The 18,053-nt window shown below is 46.4% G+C and overlaps 1 protein-coding gene across 6 annotated transcripts in view; it reads right to left on the bottom strand.

Moving 5' to 3' along the window:
- LOC106583499 (plasma membrane calcium-transporting ATPase 1) overlaps positions 1-18,053 on the bottom strand; it is a 156,675-nt gene that overhangs the window by 25,552 nt on the left and 113,070 nt on the right. For all 6 annotated transcript variants that reach the window (XM_045705779.1, XM_045705778.1, XM_014167745.2 and 3 more), the window contains 5 exons: positions 17,923-18,029; positions 14,112-14,303; positions 13,699-13,912; positions 9,802-10,013; positions 5,278-5,385 (listed from right to left, as the gene is read on the bottom strand). In XM_045705779.1, coding sequence (XP_045561735.1) covers positions 5,278-5,385; positions 9,802-10,013; positions 13,699-13,912; positions 14,112-14,303; positions 17,923-18,029 — 833 coding nt within the window. The remainder of the gene's footprint in view (positions 1-5,277; positions 5,386-9,801; positions 10,014-13,698; positions 13,913-14,111; positions 14,304-17,922; positions 18,030-18,053) is intronic.

The following is an 18,053-nucleotide window of genomic DNA, read 5'->3' as shown; positions in this document are numbered from 1 at the left end:
ATTTGTTGTTGCCTAATTGTTTTTTGGTAGGTTTCCACACTACATTCCTTACATTTATAGCATTTCTTAATATTACTCAGTTCTTTTGGCTTTGATGCCTCATGATTGAGTATTGTTCTGTTCAAGTAGACTGTGATTTTGCTCTGATCTGATAGGGGTGTCAGTGGGCTGACTGTGAACGCTCTGAGAGACTCTGGGATGAGGTCAGTGATAAAGTAGTCTACAGCACTACTGCCAAGAGATGAGCTATAGGTGTTGCTACCATAGGAGTCCCCTCGAAGCCTACCATTGACTATGTACATACCCAGCGTGCAACAGAGCTGCAGGAGTTGTGACCTGTTTTTGTTGGTTATGTTGTCATAGTTGTGCCTAGGGGGGCACATGGGGGAGGGAATGCTGTCATCTCCAGGCAGGTGTTTGTCCCCCTGTGTGCTGAAGGTGTCAGGTTCTTGTACGGTTTTGGCATTTAGGTTGTCACAGACTAGTACATGTCCCCGGGGCTGGAAATGATTGATTTCCCCCTACAGGATGGAGAAGCTGTCTTCATTAAAGTATGGGAATATACAGTCGTGGCCAAATGTTTTGAGAATGACACAAATATAAATTTTCACAAAGTCTGCTGCCTCAGTGTCTTTAGATATTTTTGTCAGATGTTACTATGGAATACTGAAGTATAATTACAAGCATTTCATAACTGTCGAAGGCTTTTATAGACAATTACATGAAGTTGATGCAAAGAGTCAATATTTGCAGTGTTGACCCTTCTTTTTCAAGACCTCTGCAATCTGCCCTGGCATGCTGTCAATTAACTTCTGGGCCACATCCTGACTGATGGCAGCCCATTCTTGCATAATCGATGCTTGGAGTATGTCAGAATTTGTGGGTTTTTGTTTCTCCACCCGCCTCTTGAGGATTGACCACAAGTTCTCAATGGGATTAAGGTCTGGGGAGTTTCCTGGCCATGGACCAAAAATATCAATGTTTTGTTCCCCGAGCCACTTAGTTATCACTTTTGCCTTATGGCAAGGTGCTCCATCATGCTGGAAAAGGCATTGTTTGTCACCAAACTGTTTCTGGACAGTTGGGAGAAGTTGCTCTCGGAGGATGTATTGGTACCATTCTTTATTCATGGCTGTGTTCTTAGGCAAAATTGTGAGTGAGTCCACTCCCTTGGCTGAGAAGCAACCCCACACATGAATGGTCTCAGGATGCTTTACTGTTGGCATGACACAGGACTGATGGTAGCGCTCACCTTCTCTTCTCCAGACAAGCTTTTTTCCGGATGCCCCAAACAATCGGAAAGCGGATTCATTAGAGAAAATGACTTTACCCCAGTCCTCAGCAGTCCAATCCCTGTACCTTTTGCAGAATATCAGTCTGTCCCTGATGTTTTTCCTGGAGAGAAGTGGCTTCTTTGCTGCCCTTCTTGACACCAGGCCATCCTCCAAAAGTCTTCGCCTCACTGTGCGTGCAGATGCACTCACACCTGCCTGCTGCCATTCCTGAGCAAGCTCTGTACTGGTGGTGGCCCAATCCCGCAGCTGAATCAACTTTAGGAGACAGTCCTGGCACTTGCTGAACTTTCTTGGGCGCCCTGAAGCCGTCTTCACAACAATTGAACCGCTCTCCTTGAAGTTCTTGATGATCCGATAAATGGTTGATTTAGGTACAATCTTACTGGCAGCAATATCCTTGCCTGTGAAGCCCTTTTTGTGCAAATCAATGACGACGGCACGTGTTTCCTTGCAGGTAACCATGGATGACAGAGAAAGAACAATGATTCCAAGCACCACACTCCTTTTGAAGCATCCAGTCTGTTATTCGAACTCAATCAGCATGACAGAGTGATCTCCAGCCTTGTCCTCATCAACACTCACACTTGTGTTAACGAGACAATCACTGACATGTCAGCTGGTCCTTTTGTGGCAGGGCTGAAATGCAGTGGAAATGTTTTTTGGGAATTCAATTCATTTGCATGGCAAATAGGGACTTCACAATTAATTGCAATTCATCTGCTCACTCTTCATAACATTCTGGAGTATATGCAAATTGCCATCATACAAACTGAGGCAGCAGACTTTGTGAAAATGTATATTTGTGTCATTCTCAAAACTTTTGGCCACAACTGTAGGTAGCACACAGGAGGACATTTTTCTCTCTTAAGATAATTTCCTTTTGAATTTCTAGCAAAATGTAAAATGTTCCTGTTTTGATTACTTTAATAGAGCGAGGTAGGTCTGCTCTATACCAAATTAGCATACACCCTGAGTCCCTTCCCTGTTTCACACCAGGTAGTTTGGTGGATGGGACTACCAGCTCTCTGTACCCTAGAGGGCAACCAGTGGGTCCGTCTCCTCTATACCATGTATGTAGGATGACAATGTCTGTATTTTTCTTTGGTGAAGTCCAGGTTCCTGCTCTTTAGGCCAAAGGCAGATGACCTCAGGCCTTGGATATTCCTAGAAGAGATAGTGAAGGCTTTGTGTTCCATAAAGTGTCCAATGTTGTTGGTCATGTGGTTTGGCCATGTGGTTTGGCAAGTAAGTGTGAGCGAGAGTGGGGGGCATGGGGTGGGCAGGAGGGGCATAGGCCTGATCTGAGGGGGCCTAAATGGGGTGTGGGCATGGTTGACTTGGTTGGGGTGTTGATTGATTGGGGTTGGGGTGTGGATGTGGCTGGTGGTGTTGTGGTCTGGATGTAGGTCCTCTCGGCGTGGGTCCTCTATGTGTAGGTCCAGGGGGGGTCCCGCAGGTCTGGGAGAATGTCTTGCTGGTCCGGGTGGGGTGTCTATTGATCTGTTGCGCCTGTGTGAAGTGTTGGGGCTGCGTTTGAGAGCGATGTCCTTTAGAGTCCGGGCACTGCTGCCTTGTATAGGTGGACCTGGTCATAAAGGTTGTTCAAGTCCAGGGTGGAGTGGTGGGCCAGGTAAACATTTGGTTTTGAGGCACAGTCACGGGAAATACTTGCGTTTACCCGCTGTATGGTAGCAGGGTGGAAGTCTTTTCGTGGTAGCAAGGTGGAGATAACCACTTGTGCGTTGGGGAAAGTAGAAGAAGCTTTTTCTATCACTCCCTTGAGTGCTGTGTTCTCAGGTTGTTTGTGCCTGTGTGTATTATTATGTGGCCGGGTGACCCTAGTTGGTCCTCAGACAGAAGGTCTAGGGCGCGCTGGGTGTTTGAACACCAGAATTTAGACACTGTGTTTGAGAAAAAGTTTTTTTTCATGTATACATTTTCCATTTGAGTACAATCTGTGTCTTGTGTATGTCCTTAGTGGGTGTGGGCTTTTCTGTGGGGGTGGCCACCTCTCTAGTGGGTTGTTCTCTGTCACATGACATCCCCCTCACCAGCAGTCTGATCCTCTCCTCTAATGCTCTGTTCTCTAGTGCTCTGTTCTTCTTCTGCTCCTTCTCCTGTAGATGTTGTCTCACTACAGTCCAGAGAGCAGATATGTCTCTCTCCACCTCCAACTCTCCAGGTCTAGTTATGGGGGTGTTTTTGTGCTGGACTGTTGTCTGGGTCTGTGCTGACTGGGGTGTAATCACCTGCTGTTCTAGCTCCACCTGCCTTACCTCCAGCTGGGTGAATGTATCCCTCATTTCAATGAGGGAGTAGTATTCTGTGCTGGGAGGTTGACTTTCAACTTGGGGTTGCTCGTCTGTGGGGTTATGTAATGAAGAGGTCTGGGGGTTGTCGTCTGTGGGGTTATATAATGAAAAGGTCTGGTCTGACATGCTAGGGGTGGGGGTATCTTTCTCAAGGGAGAGCTTCTCCTGCTGAGCTATTTCGTTGATTAGGTGAAAGTCCAGCTGAAACGGTTTGCGGTTGCCCTGTACCAATACTGTTCCAGACTTACAGAGATTTATATTAGCTGACTCAGAGTCCTCGTTATCTAGTATCCTGAGTTTCCACCCATCGGTAACACCCCCCTCTTAACAGTATGTTAATATAGCACTGTGCCATGCCAGGGGATGGTCTGTGTGGAAGATAAGGTTGCTTATGTTCTCATTTTTATAAAAAGTCAGCAAAAAGTCTCTTGATTTTCCATAAGGAGCTTCATTTTTTACTCTTTTCGTGTCTTATTATTCTTTACATACAGAGGGTACTGTATTTTAATTACCTCTAAACAGCAGGAGGGTGCTTCTAAGGCCTTGGTTGGGGCTCTCCTGCCATTGCTGGGCTCAAGGGCTTTAACACCTTTCGTTTCACACGCCAGTGCTAATTGAAGCTGTATCTCTATTTCCTAGCAAGCCTGGAAGCCTTAGCATTCAGGCCTTATAAAGTAAAATATACCATTGTAATGTATTTTTCTTCTGGCTTTTGAAAGTAAAAAAAGCTTCAGAATAAGCATTACTCACTCAGTTCCAGGTTGGATGGTGTTTTCAGGTTTCTGTTTGTTTGACAAAGCATTTGCTGTATATCTTGGGAATAATAATCCTTGGGTGTAGGAAGCATTCCAGGTAATTCCGTCCAAAATCAGGTTGTAGGTTTGGAGTTTTAATTTAAGGTTATGTTCTTTAGCATCCAGAATATGTCCCTGCCAAAAAAATCCAAGTTTGTCTAACTCTAAATCTATTTTTTTTAAACATGCTGAAAAAAGTGGGAGCTCATCTGCTCATGACCTGTCTCTCTCTCTCTCTCTACCTCCTACCTGAACTCAGACAACTGGCAGTGTGGGGAAGCTCATCTTTAAGGGTATGGTACCTGTCAATACACCATATGACATATCTTTCTCTGTATGTATGCCTGTGAGTGTGTGTGTGTGCAGGCAAGTGTAGGATTTTGTGTTTGTGTGTGTGTGTGTGTAGATGCGAAGGGAACAGCGTGTGTGTTTTTCAACGTGTGTGTGTGTGTGCAGAGAGAGAAGTGTGTGTGCATGTGTCTTTGAACGTGTGTGTGTTTGTGTGTGTAGTCGTAGAGGGAGTATCGTGCTGGGTTCTCGTCCTCTGGGGTGCGGGTAAATGTGGGCAGTGCTGCTTTTATGTGCGCCAGCGCTCATTACCACGGTGACTGTTGTGACGGTAACCATGGAACACGGCTGCTTTGTATTCCAGAACCCATCTCAGCGTAGCAACAGTTCCCTGGCACCTACTGTACCAGCTGCATCACACACGCACACACACACCATAGCCACACACGCATGCACGCACACACCACAGCCACACACGCACGCACACACATACATTCAAATGCACACTACAGCTACGCACGCACACATAAGCAAGCAGCTGAAGAGATTTTACATCTGTGTGTGTGTGAGAGTGTTTGTGTGTCTTACCTGTCCCCAAAGCAGCTCTCCCACTCCGATGAACACACACCAGAGCCACTGGTCGATGGTCAGAGCGGTGCAGGAGAAGGGCTTCCCTCCAACCTGGACAATGACAATCTGAGACAGAGCCACAGAATGAGTACCTGTAGAATCAAGCTGCCAAACACCACACTAACGAAGATGGGTTTCCGGCAGGTCTCGACTTTCCCAGGCCGTAATGCCCTCTAAAAAATGGCCACTGTGCCCTTGGGCTAAACATAATAATTATGGCTTCCAATTGCTGTAGCCTATTCCGAAGCACCTCTCACTCACATGGCGCCCTCAGATATCTCAATTCTTATTAGCCAATGCCTGTCATCTGACTGGGTACTTCTCAAAGGCATCGCAGCTCTGAAGTAGGCTTCAAGTGAAGATGGACACATTAGGGATGCAATGGCGCACATCCTTCTTATCGAATATTGAAGATGTTAGAAGAACTGTCCACATGTTCTTTTCGTCAGCCAACAAGATGATTAACGAACAGCAGAAGCACTACCTATGTCAATCTACTATCCCCCATAGTACAAAAGTTGACCTATTCTATTGGTCAGCTTCTTATTCTGTGCAAGAAATATTCCAAACAGACTCTGGGTCAGTTGTGGGACATGATAGATCCCAAATTAATACAACCACTGTACATCAACAAAAACTTTTAAAAGCAATGAGGCTGATGCAACAGATCAGAACGTTTAGCTTAAAATGTTGATCAACTATTAGGCAATTTCTTCACATTATAAACGCAGCAATGCGCACACAGCAGTAGGCTATAAGCGTGAATATTCCAAAATGCAATTAAAATGAAAACACCCTTCTCAAAAGTGGTTTCATATGACAGAGATTCAAATATCCTTCAGAAATGTAGAAAGAGGCCAGATCTAAAGATGCTTTAAAAATAAATACACTCTATAAAAATAAACACACTCATATATAATATATATATATATATAAACACTCCCTGTCATTTATTGACCCTGAAGAAGCCTGAAGCAGGTACAGTGATGCAGAAATGATGGTGTTTTACCCAATAAATGACTGGGAGTTATATATACACTACCGTTCAAAAGTTCGGGGTCACTTAGAAATGTCCTTGTTTTCCATGAAAACATACATGAAATGAGTTGTAAAATGAATAGGAAATATAGTCAAGAGGTTGACAATGTTATAAATAATGATTTGAATTGAAATAATAATTGTGTCCTTCAAACTTTTCTTTCGTCAAAGATTCCTCCATTTGCAGCAATTACAGCCTTGCAGACCTTTGGCATTCTAGTTGTCAATTTGTTGAGGTAATCTGAAGAGATTTCACCCCATGCTTCCTGAAGCACCTCCCACAAGTTGGATTGGGTTGATGGGCACTTCTTGCGTACCATACGGTCAAGCTGTTCCCACAACAGCTCAATAGGGTTGAGATCCGGTCTCACAAATGTTCTTCTTTGTGATCTGAACACCTCAAACTTCGATTAGTCTGTCCATAACACTTTTTTCCAATCTTCCTCTGTCCAATGTCTGTGTTCTTTTGCCCATCTTAATCTTTTCTTTTTATTAGCCAGTCTGAGATATGGCTTTTTCTTTGCAACTCTGTCTAGAAGGCCAGCATCCTGGAGTCGCCTCTTCACTGTTGACGTTGAGACTGGTGTTTTGCGGGTACTATTTAATGAAGCTGCCAGTTGAGGACTAGTGAGGCGTCTGTTTCTCAAACTAGACACTCTCACGTACTTGTCCTCTTGCTCAGTTGTGCACACATCGGTGAATTCTTAGTGACGTCTACTGCGGAAAATGACAAAAATTGCGGCAAGTGAAGCCTTGTATGTGTACCATACGGTTAAACACGGACTCAGCTACAATAGCACCGACTGTCTTGTTAAGCTCAACGGTGCTTTGTTTCATGACTCAAATGTTGTGAAGAAGATGCACTTGGGAAGAACAAAATCTGAGATGATTACAATGAATGTTTTAGGACCAAAGACTGTGCAAGATATTTTGGATGATCTGTCCCCGACCGAAGGTGAGCATGTGTATTTCTCAGTGATGCCTCAAACAAGGGAAATAGAAAAATGTTTCCAGTGTGCGTGAGATATTTCTCTGTGTCTGCTGGAGTGCAGTGCAAGTTACTTGACTTTTATGAAGACAGTGATGAAACTGCAAATGGCATACATCAAGCTCTGATGAACTGTCTGGAAAAGCATGAACTGGACATTAGACACATCACAGCCTATGCAGCAGATAATGCCAATGCCAACTTTGGAGGAAGTCCAAAAGTTCAAAATGAAGATGCTTCAGCAAAAACAGGACAGCTTTTTTGGATACCAGACCAAGCAGCGGATGGACAAACAATTGTCAGCACAAAGGTCCAAGCAGCAACAGGACTTTGTGAAGCTCTATGACACTGTCATTACATACATTGACAAGTGGTTTGATTTCTCACCAGAAAATGTAATGGTGAAACTGAAACCGATCAGCTTCTATGAGGAGCTCTCCTTCACTGACCTGGAGCAGGTGGTGGTTGCCCTCAAAATGACAGAGACAGTCAGTATGGACCAACTCTATGAAGAGTTTTGTGCTAGCTGGGAGGAAATACAGAAAGCCAGACAGGATACCACAAAATCCACCAGTGAGAAGTTGGTGGCAGTTTTCCAAAACCTAAGGAAAGCCAACTTGATCAAAATGTTCAGGATTGTCTCATTTGTCCTCAGTGTGCCAGGCTCAAATGCCTTTGTAGAGCGGATTTTCTCTCTGACGACCATTAAAATGGTCAGACTCAAGAAACAGATGCAGCACAGAGCTGATCAAAAATGAACTTCAAATATCTGTGAACTGTGACTTGTCATGTAAGGACTTCTCTGGCTATGCAAAAGGACTGCTTGAATCAGTCAAGAGCAGCAAAAAGCAGACTTGGTGAGTGACTCATGCCCCTCTTCCTCATTTGGAATTTTATTTAAAAAAATGGTTTTTTGCTGTAAAGGTCCAAATTGTGATTTCTTTGATAAGTTATTGAGGTTTATTCATATAAGTTTACAAAATGATACAGTTTTAGTAAAGCTATAGACTAAATTGAATATAATTTGTTTTTGCCTTTCCAATTGAATAAGAATATACACTGTATATTCATTCATTCACACAACATCATACCCACACCGCCGTGGCACCGTGGACTGGCACGCCACCTTTTGTCCCTTATTTGGTAGTGAGAAAGTTGGCAACACTAAGTGCTTGATGCCATCTGTCAAGCATGGTGGAGGCAATGTGATGGTCTGGGGGTGCTTTGGCAGTGGTAAAGTGGGAGATTTGTACAGGGTAAAAGGGATCTTGAAGAAGGAAGGCTATCACTCTATTTTGCAACACATTGCTATACCCTGTGGACGGCGCTTAATTGGAGCCAATTTCCTCCTACAACAAGACAATGACCCAAAGCACACCTCCAAACTATGAAATCACTAAATAGTGATTTAGGGAAGAAGCAGCCAGCTGGTATTCTGTCTATAATGGAGTGGCAGGCACAGTCACCGGATCTCAACCCTATTGAGCTGTTGTGGGAGCAGCTTGACCGTATGGTACGTAAGAAGTGCCCATCAAGCCAATCCAACTTGTGGGAGGTGCTTCAGGAAGCATGGGGCAAACTTTCTTCAGATTACCTCAACCAATTGACAACTAGAATGCCAAAGGTCTGCAAATGGAGGATCCTCCATTGCGGGGGTTCGATTACTGGAGGATTATTTAATGGAGGATTATTTGACGAAAGCAAAGTTTGAAGGACACAATTATTATTTCAATTAAAAATCATTATTTATAACCTTGTCAACGTCTTGACTATATTTCCTATTCATTTTGCAACTCATTTCATGTATGTTTTCATGGAAAACAAGGACATTTCTAAGTGACCCCAAACTTTTGAACGGTAGTGTTAATGCTATCACCTACACTTCGACATGTAGGCTAAATATGTACGTACATTAACATACACTTGTGTTTTTTATTAACAGAATAGCTAGTATTTAATTGAAGGCTAAATGGCCTTGCCCATAAAATCATGAAATTCCAGGCCTGGGTTTACAGTCTGTGTGTGTGTGTGTGTGTGTGTGTGTGTGTGTGTGTGTGTGTGTGTGTGTGTGTGTGTGTGTGTGGACGTGTTTAACTATTCTTGTGGCATTTTGTTAGTCCACATGAGATCAAATTATATCTCTAGGGGGTTTAGGGTTGAGGTTAGAATTATTGTTAAGGTTAGAATTATGTTAAGGGTTAGGAGTTAGGGTTAAGTTTAGGTTTCGGGTTAAGTTTAGGTTTAAGGTTATGTTTTTGGGTTAAGGTTAGGGTTAAGGTTAGGGTAAGAGTACAGGTTAGGGTTAAGTTTAGGGTAAGGGGTTAGGGAAAATAGGACTGAATTGTGTGTCCCCACAGGGGTAGCTGTACAAGACTGTGTGTGATATATGTGTTTATGTTTGTGAGTTTATGTCTGTCTGTGTGTGTCTACAGTAGGTACAGTATGTGTGTTTGTACCTGCAGGACGAAGGTTCCCAGGACCACACTACAGAAGATGGGGTTACGGTAGATGGCCTCAAAAACGTTCCTCTCTCCGTGGATCTTCCTGGCATTGATCTCGTTGAACAGCTGCATCATGACAAACACGTTGAACACGATGGTGTAGTGCTCCGATGGCGGCGAGTGGAGGGGCGCGTTGCGCCCACTGTCGATGTTAAAGAAGTTCTCTCCTGGGAGAGCAAACAGGATAACAGTTATATGTGATCTTAATTCACCTTTTGTTTAAGCAAACATCTCTTTAATTTAGCATTAAAAAAAAATCCCCATCAAAATCCGTCAGTTTAAGTTAGAGATGTTTTTTTTTTATATAGGCTGTGTCTCAATCATTACGTCCGCCAATGTCAGCCTTCCGCATCTGCATCTGGAAAGTGGCAGAGCTACAGTGTCGTTTGTGAGACCAGGAGACATTCTTAAATGGAAGAAGTTTGGAACCACCAAGACTCTTCCTAGAGCTGGCCGCCCGGTCAAACTTAGCAATCAGGGGAGAAGGGCCTTGGTCAGGGGGATGACCAAGAACCCATTGGTCACTCTGACAAAGCTCCAGAGTTCCTCTGTGGAGATGGGAGAACCTTCCAGAAGGACAACCATCTCTGCAGCACTCCACCAATCAGGCCTTTATGGTAGAGTGGCCAGACTGAAGCTACTCCTGTCAGAGTGACCATCGGGTTCTTCTCCCCCGATTGCTCAGTTTTCCCGGGCAGCCCGCTCTAGGAACAGTCTTGGTGGGGTCGAAACTTCTTCCATTTAAGAATGATGGAGGCCACTGTGTTCTTGGACCTTCAGTGCTGCAGAAATGTTATGGTACCCTTCCCCAGATCTGTGCCTCGACATAATCCTGTCTTGGAGCTCTATGGACAATTTGTTCGACCTCAATGCTTGGTTTTTGCTCTGAAATGCACTGTCAACTGTGGGACCTTATATAGACAGGTATGTGCCTATGGTTATGGTTATCTGTAAGAGGAACGTATATGGTGGGGTCAAATAAGGTTGGATATGAGCCAGGGGCTTGAAATGTTACTGAGTAAGAGAAAGGCAATCACAGGGTTGCAGTCACTGATAAGGGTGTATAGCTGTGGATTAGTGAGGAATGGGGGCAGAGGTCAGGTCAGGTCACATTAAGGGAGAAGGAACAGTTTATTACCCACATCAATTCACTTCTTGTATAGCAAAAAAGATGTAATGTTTAGAGGAAAGGAGGAGACTCCACCTAAAGTAGGGTATATATACTTGCGCTGGTGGGAACATGTCTTTGTCTTATGCAGCTGTGTGACCCATTGGGTGAATAAACTTGGTCTGAGCTTTACTAGTCGTCCGTGAGTTTTGACTCTGTTCATTTAGAACATAACAATGATCAATGGAAACAGGATGCACCTGAGCTCAATTTTGAGTCTCATAGCAAAGGGTCTGAATACTTCAGTAAAACATTTTTCGATTTTATTTTATTTGCTAAAATAAAACCTGTTCTCGCTTATTCATTATGGGGTATTGTGTGTAGACTGCTAAGGATTATTATTTATTTAATAAATTTTAGAGGATATAACAAAACGTGGAAAAAGTCAAGGGGTCTGAATACCTTCCAAAAGCACTGTATTTTCCTAACCCCGTGTGTTCCAGTGCGGTCTTAACCCCGTGTGTTCCAGTGCGGTCTTAACCCCGTGTGTTCCAGTGCGGTCTTAACCCCGTGTGTTCCAGTGCGGTCTTAACCCCGTGTGTTCCAGTGCGGTCTTAACCCCGTGTGTTCCAGTGCGGTCTTAACCCCGTGTGTTCCAGTGCGGTCTTAACCCCGTGTGTTCCAGTGCGGTCTAACCCCGTGTGTTCCAGTGCGGTCTTAACCCCGTGTGTTCCAATGCGGTCTTAACCTGTTAGGGCTAGGGGGCAGTATTGACACGGCTGGATAAAAAAAACATACCCGATTTAATCTGGTTACCACTCCTACCCAGTAACTAGAATATGCATATACTTATTACATATGGATAGAAAACACCCTAAATTTTCTAAAACTGTTTGAATGGTGTCTGTGAGTATAACAGAACTCATTTGGCAGGCAAAACCCTGAGACATTTTCTGACAGGAAGTGGATACCTGATGTGTTGTATTACCTTTAAACCTATCCCATTGAAAAACACAGGGGCTGAGGAATATTTTGGCACTTCCTATTGCTTCCACTAGATGTCACCAGCCTTTACAAAGTGTTTTGAGTCTTCTGGAGGGAGATCTGACCGAACAAGAGCCATGGAACGATGATGGCCCATTAGACACCTGGCGCGCGAGTTCATGTTGGGTACCCTCGTTCCAATACGTTATAAAAGAGTATGCATTCGTCCACCTTGAATATTATTCATGTTCTGGTTAAAAAAGGCCCTAATGATTTATGCTATACAACGTTTGACATGTTTGAACGAACGTAAATATATTTTTTCCCCTCGTTCATGACGAGAAGTCCGGCTGGCTTAGATCATGTGCTAACAAGACGGAGATTTTTGGACATAAATGATGAGCTTTTTTGAACAAAACTACATTCGTTATGGACCTGTGATACCTGGAAGTGACATCTGATGAAGAGAATCAAAGGTAATGGATTATTTACATAGTATTTTTGATTTTAGATCTCCCCAACATGACGTCTAGTCTGTATCGCAACGCGTATTTTTCTGGGCGCAGTGCTCAGATTATTGCAAAGTGTGATTTCCCAGTAAGGTTATTTTTAAATCTGGCAAGTTGATTGCGTTCAAGAGATGTAAATCTATAATTCTTTAAATGACAATATAATATTTTACCAATGTTTTCTAATTTTAATTATTTAATTTGTGACGCTGACTTGACTGCCGGTTATTGGAGGGAAACGATTTCCTCAACATCAATGCCATAGTAAAACGCTGTTTTTGGATATAAATATGAACTTGATAGAAGTAAAAATGCATGCATTGTCTAACATAATGTCCTAGGAGTGTCATCTGATGGAGATTGTAAAAGGTTAGTGCATCATTTTAGCTGGTTTTATGGTTTTGGTGACCCTGTCTTTGAATTGACAAAACATTACACACAACTCTTGTAAATGTACTGTCCTAACATACTCTAAATTTATGCTTTCGCCGTAAAACCTTTTTGAAATCGTAAAACGTGGTTAGATTAAGGAGATGTTTATCTTTCAAAGGGTGTAAAATAGTTGTATGTTTGAAAAATTTGAATTTTGACATTTATTTGGATTCAAATTTGCCGCTCTTGAAATGCACCTGCTGTTGATGGAGTGCACCACGGGTGGCACGCTAGCGTCCCACCTAGCCCATAGAGGTTAACCCCGTGTGTTCCAGTGCGGTCTTAACCCCGTGTGTTCCAGTGCGGTCTAAACCCCGTGTGTTCCAGTGCGGTCTAAACCCCGTGTGTTCCAGTTCGGCCTAACTCTGTTTGTTCCAGTTCGGCCTAACTCTGTTTGTTCCAGTTCGGCCTAACTCTGTTTGTTCCAGTTCGGCCTAACTCTGTTTGTTCCAGTTCGGCCTAACTCTGTTTGTTCCAGTTCGATCTAACTCTGTTTGTTCCAGTTCGATCTAACTCTGTTTGTTCCAGTTCGATCTAACTCTGTTTGTTCCAGTTCGGCCTAACTCTGTTTGTTCCAGTTCGGCCTAACTCTGTTTGTTCCAGTTCGGCCTAACTCTGTTTGTTCCAGTTCGATCTAACTCTGTTTGTTCCAGTTCGGCCTAACTCTGTTTGTTCCAGTTCGGCCTAACTCTGTTTGTTCCAGTTCGGCCTAACTCTGTTTGTTCCAGTTCGGCCTAACTCTGTTTGTTCCAGTTCGATCTAACTCTGTTTGTTCCAGTTCGGCCTAACTCTGTTTGTTCCAGTGTGTGATGGTCTCACCAGCGAACAGCAGGGTGAAGATGATTGTGAGCTGATAGACGGCATGACCCAGGATGTTCTTCATCATGGTGCGGGAGATTAGGGGCTTGTTGCGGCCGTACGGCTTCCTCAGCAACAGGGACTCAGTGGGGGGCTCGGTGGCTAGGGCTAGGGAAGCCAGGGTGTCCATGATCAGGTTAACCCACAACATCTGCACCGCTTTCAGAGGAGAGTCCTGGAGAGAAAAGGGAGGGTGAGGGGTAAGCGTGATGCACCCTTAAGCAATGTACTTAACCCTAATTGCTCCTGTCAATCTGGATAAGAGCGTCTGCTAAATTATTCAAATATAAAATAGAGACAGGACGGTAGAGAAAGAAAGATTGGAGTGGGAGAAAATGAAAGCATCCCAATGTTAACTTTGGTGCGTGTGTTACCTGTGTGATGCATGCGCCAGTGAAGGCCACGATGACGGCCACCACGTTGACAGTGAGCTGGAACTGGAGGAACTTGGAGATGCTGTCATAGACATTGCGGCCCCACATGACAGCCTTGACGATGCTAGTGAAGTTATCGTCAGTCAGAATGATATCTGACGCTTCCTTAGCCACGTCCGTACCGGCGATACCCTATCAGGAGACAGAGATGGAGGGGTTAAATCTATGGGGATTACAATGAGGTTAATGACGATGGTTATATCTGTGATGGTTCCCATAATTTTCATATGATTTTACATATGCGCCCTCCACTGAAACTACGCTGTTTTCAGCCCAAACTAACTAAACTTCATCCCAACTGACACTTTCCATCTCCATCATTGACATTTTTGTTGGTGGTTGTTTTACTTTTTATGCACATGGAGATTCGTTGAAAATCGTTATACAAGTAAAAAAATGTATGTATATTCTCTTTATTTAAAATGAATTGCATTTATGTAGCACTTTTCATTAGATCTCAATTGCTATACTGTATGGGGAACACATCATCCACCATCAAAGTGTAACACCCATCATTTTGAGCCAGATGTGACCTCGGTTTCATTCAGTTAGGGACAAGAACCAGCTACATCATTGACAGCTGTTGAGTGGTTAGCGGTTCAGGACAAAATGGCTGCCGTGCATAAAAGCCAGGTGGATGATGGTGAGAAACCTAGTTTTGAGTCCTGTTGAAAAGAACTAGTGTGCCTACAAGCAACCTATCAGCATATCATTATAGGTTGGCTCTGCATTCCACCCCTTTGACATCTGCCCTTTTCTCCTCTCAATCATGTGAATCAATTCACTTTGGAGAAGGGTAGGAGAGAAAAGCTAGCTATTAAAAAGTATTTTATTTCTCCGCAATCCTTCGTTTAGACAGGAGATTTAGGCCAAATAACGCCCTGGGCTATATCATTATCCTTTCTATTTTCAATTACTGTGCATAACATTTTCTTCCTCTTTCGCTCTCTCTGTCTCCCTCCGTCTCCCTCTCTCTTTCTCCCTGTCCCTCTCTCCCTCCGTCTCCCTCTTTCTCCCTGTCCCTCTCTCTCCCTCTCCCTCCGTCTCCCTCTCTCTTTCTCCCTGTCTCTCCCTCTCCCTCTCCCTCCGTCTCCCTCTCTCTTTCTCCCTGTCTCTCCCTCTCCCTCCCTCCGTCTCCCTCGCTCTTTCTCCCTGTCTCTCCCTCTCCCTCCCTCCGTCTCCCTCTCTCTTTCTCCCTGTCTCTCCCTCTCCCTCCCTCCGTCTCCCTCTCTCTTTCTCCCTGTCTCTCCCTCTCCCTCCGTCTCCCTCTCTCTTTCTCCCTGTCCCTCCCCCCTCTCCCTTTCTCCCTGTCCCTCCCTCTCTCTTTCTCCCTGTCTCTCCCTCTCCCTCCATCTCCCTCTCTCTTTCTCCCTGTCCCTCTCTCTCCCTCTGTCTCCCTCTCTTTCTCCCTGTCCCTCTCTCCCCCTCTTTCTCCCTGTCCCTCTCTCCCTCTCCCTCCGTCTCCCTCTATCAGTCCGTCCGTCCGTCCCCCTCCGTCCGTCTCCCTCCCTCCGTCTCCCTCCCTCCGTCCGTCTCCGTCCGTCCGTCTCAGCCTGTCTCCCTCCGTCCGTCCGTCCGTCCGTCTCAGCCTGTCTCCCTCCGTCCGTCCGTCCGTCCGTCTCAGCCTGTCTCCCTCCGTCCGTCCGTCCGTCCGTCTCAGCCTGTCTCCCTCCGTCCGTCCGTCCGTCCGTCTCAGCCTGTCTCCCTCCGTCCGTCCGTCCGTCCGTCTCAGCCTGTCTCCCTCCGTCCGTCCGTCCGTCCGTCTCAGCCTGTCTCCCTCCGTCCGTCCGTCCGTCCGTCTCAGCCTGTCTCCCTCCGTCCTTCCGTCCGTCTCAGCCTGTCTCCCTCCGTCCTTCCGTCCGTCTCAGCCTGTCTCCCTCCGTCCTTCCGTCCGTCTCAGCCTGTCTCCCTCCGTCCGTCCGTCCGTCTCAGCCTGTCTCCCTCCGTCCGTCCGTCTCAGCCTGTCTCCCTCCGTCCGTCCGTCTCAGCCTGTCTCCCTCCGTCCGTCCGTCTCAGCCTGTCTCCCTCCGTCCGTCCGTCTCAGCCTGTCTCCCTCCGTCCGTCCGTCTCAGCCTGTCTCCCTCCGTCCGTCCGTCTCAGCCTGTCTCCCTCCGTCCGTCCGTCTCAGCCTGTCTCCGTCTGTCCGCCCGTCTCCGTCTGTCCGTCTGCCTGTCTCCGTCTGTCTCCGTCTGTCCGTCTGCCTGTCTCCGTCTGTCTCCGTCTGTCTCCGTCTGTCCGTCTGCCTGTCTCCGTCTGTCTCCGTCTGTCCGTCTCCGTCTGTCCCCGTCTGTCTCCGTCTGTCCGTCTGCCTGTCTCCGTCTGTCCGTCTGTCCGTCTGCCTGTCTCCGTCTGTCTGTCTGTCCGCCCGCCTGTCTCCGTCTGTCTGTCTGTCCGCCCGCCTGTCTCCGTCTGTCTGTCTGTCCGCCCGCCTGCCTCCGTCTGTCCGTCCGCCTGCCTCCGTCTGTCTGTCCGCCCGCCCGCCTCCGTCTGTCTGTCCGCCCGCCCGCCCGCCTCCGTCTGTCTGTCCGCCCGCCCGCCTCCGTCTGTCTGTCCGCCCGCCCGCCTCCGTCTGTCTGTCCGCCCGCCCGCCTCCGTCTGTCTGCCCGCCCGCCCGCCTCCGTCTGTCTGCCCGCCCGCCCGCCTCCGTCTGTCTGCCCGGCCGCCCGCCTCCGTCTGTCTGCCCGGCCGCCCGCCTCCGTCTGTCTGTCGTCCGCCCGCCCGCCTCCGTCTGTCTGTCCGCCCGCCCGCCTCCGTCCGTCTGTCCGCCCGCCCGCCTCCGTCCGTCTGTCCGCCCGCCCGCCTCCGTCCGTCTGTCCGCCCGCCCGCCTCCGTCCGTCTGTCCGCCCGTCTGCCTCCGTCTGCCTGCCTCCGTCTGCCTGCCTCCGTCTGTCTGCCTCCGTCTGTCTGCCTCCGTCTGCCTGCCTCCGTCTGCCTGCCTCCGTCTGCCTGCCTCCGTCTGCCTGCCTCCGTCTGTCTGCCTCTGTCTGTCTGTCTCTCGCTAGCATATGTTTTGCTGAATGTCTTCAACACCATTAACTGCTCTTCCTGCCTCTTCCGTGTTGCTAATTTATTCCCAGCCAGTCACCCAAGCTGTGGGGTCTCTCTGTTAGTGTGACGGGCTTGAAGAGGACGTGTAGCCCACTGAACGGCAGTCAAATGGGCGCCGTTCATCTCTCTAAGGAGGAGAAGGTAGGCTGTCTGGATGAGTGTGAAGCTGATGATATTAGGCTGGGATTTAACTGAACCACAGGGGCGACTGGCAACCCAGAACATCGCTCCTCACAACGCCATACTGGCACAGACTGCCAAGTACACAAATAGATACACAGATTAACTAGCAGAATCAGATGCAAAAAAAATAAATCATTTTATTGGTCACATACACATATTTAGCAGATGTTACTGCGGGTGTAACTCACACACACTCACTCACTCCTATTCTGTAATCCCCAAACCCAGAGGTCCTTCTACTTAGGGTACAGTGTATGTGAATGCAGGGGTTTGTCTGGTGATAAGCAGATTTATCCAAACATTACTATTGATTTATTATCTAATTACACAGCCATCGTAGTGGAGGCACTTTGGAGTAAATTGGAGAGTTGCAGAGATAAGGTTTGGGCAAAATGAGCTTTTCATGGCTGTAGTGTAATTGTAATTATTGATAGGTTTTCTCTAAGAGGGAGTAAAAAAAATAAGGAACGTAGTGACAAGGGAACCATATAAACAGACTGATATGAATGGAGAGAGTTACCATAGCAAATCCAACATCAGCCTTCTTCAGGGCGGGGCCATCGTTAGTTCCGTCGCCTGTCACAGCCACCACCTGTCGTGTCTCGAGGACGGTGCTGTCCATGATACCTGAGGGAGAGAAACAATACCACA

This window comes from Salmo salar, chromosome ssa22 (assembly GCF_905237065.1).
Source record: "Salmo salar chromosome ssa22, Ssal_v3.1, whole genome shotgun sequence".
Taxonomy (NCBI): domain Eukaryota; kingdom Metazoa; phylum Chordata; class Actinopteri; order Salmoniformes; family Salmonidae; genus Salmo; species Salmo salar.
The sequence above is the reverse complement of the archived record's forward strand: the minus strand, read 5'-3'. Positions and strand labels throughout refer to the sequence as shown.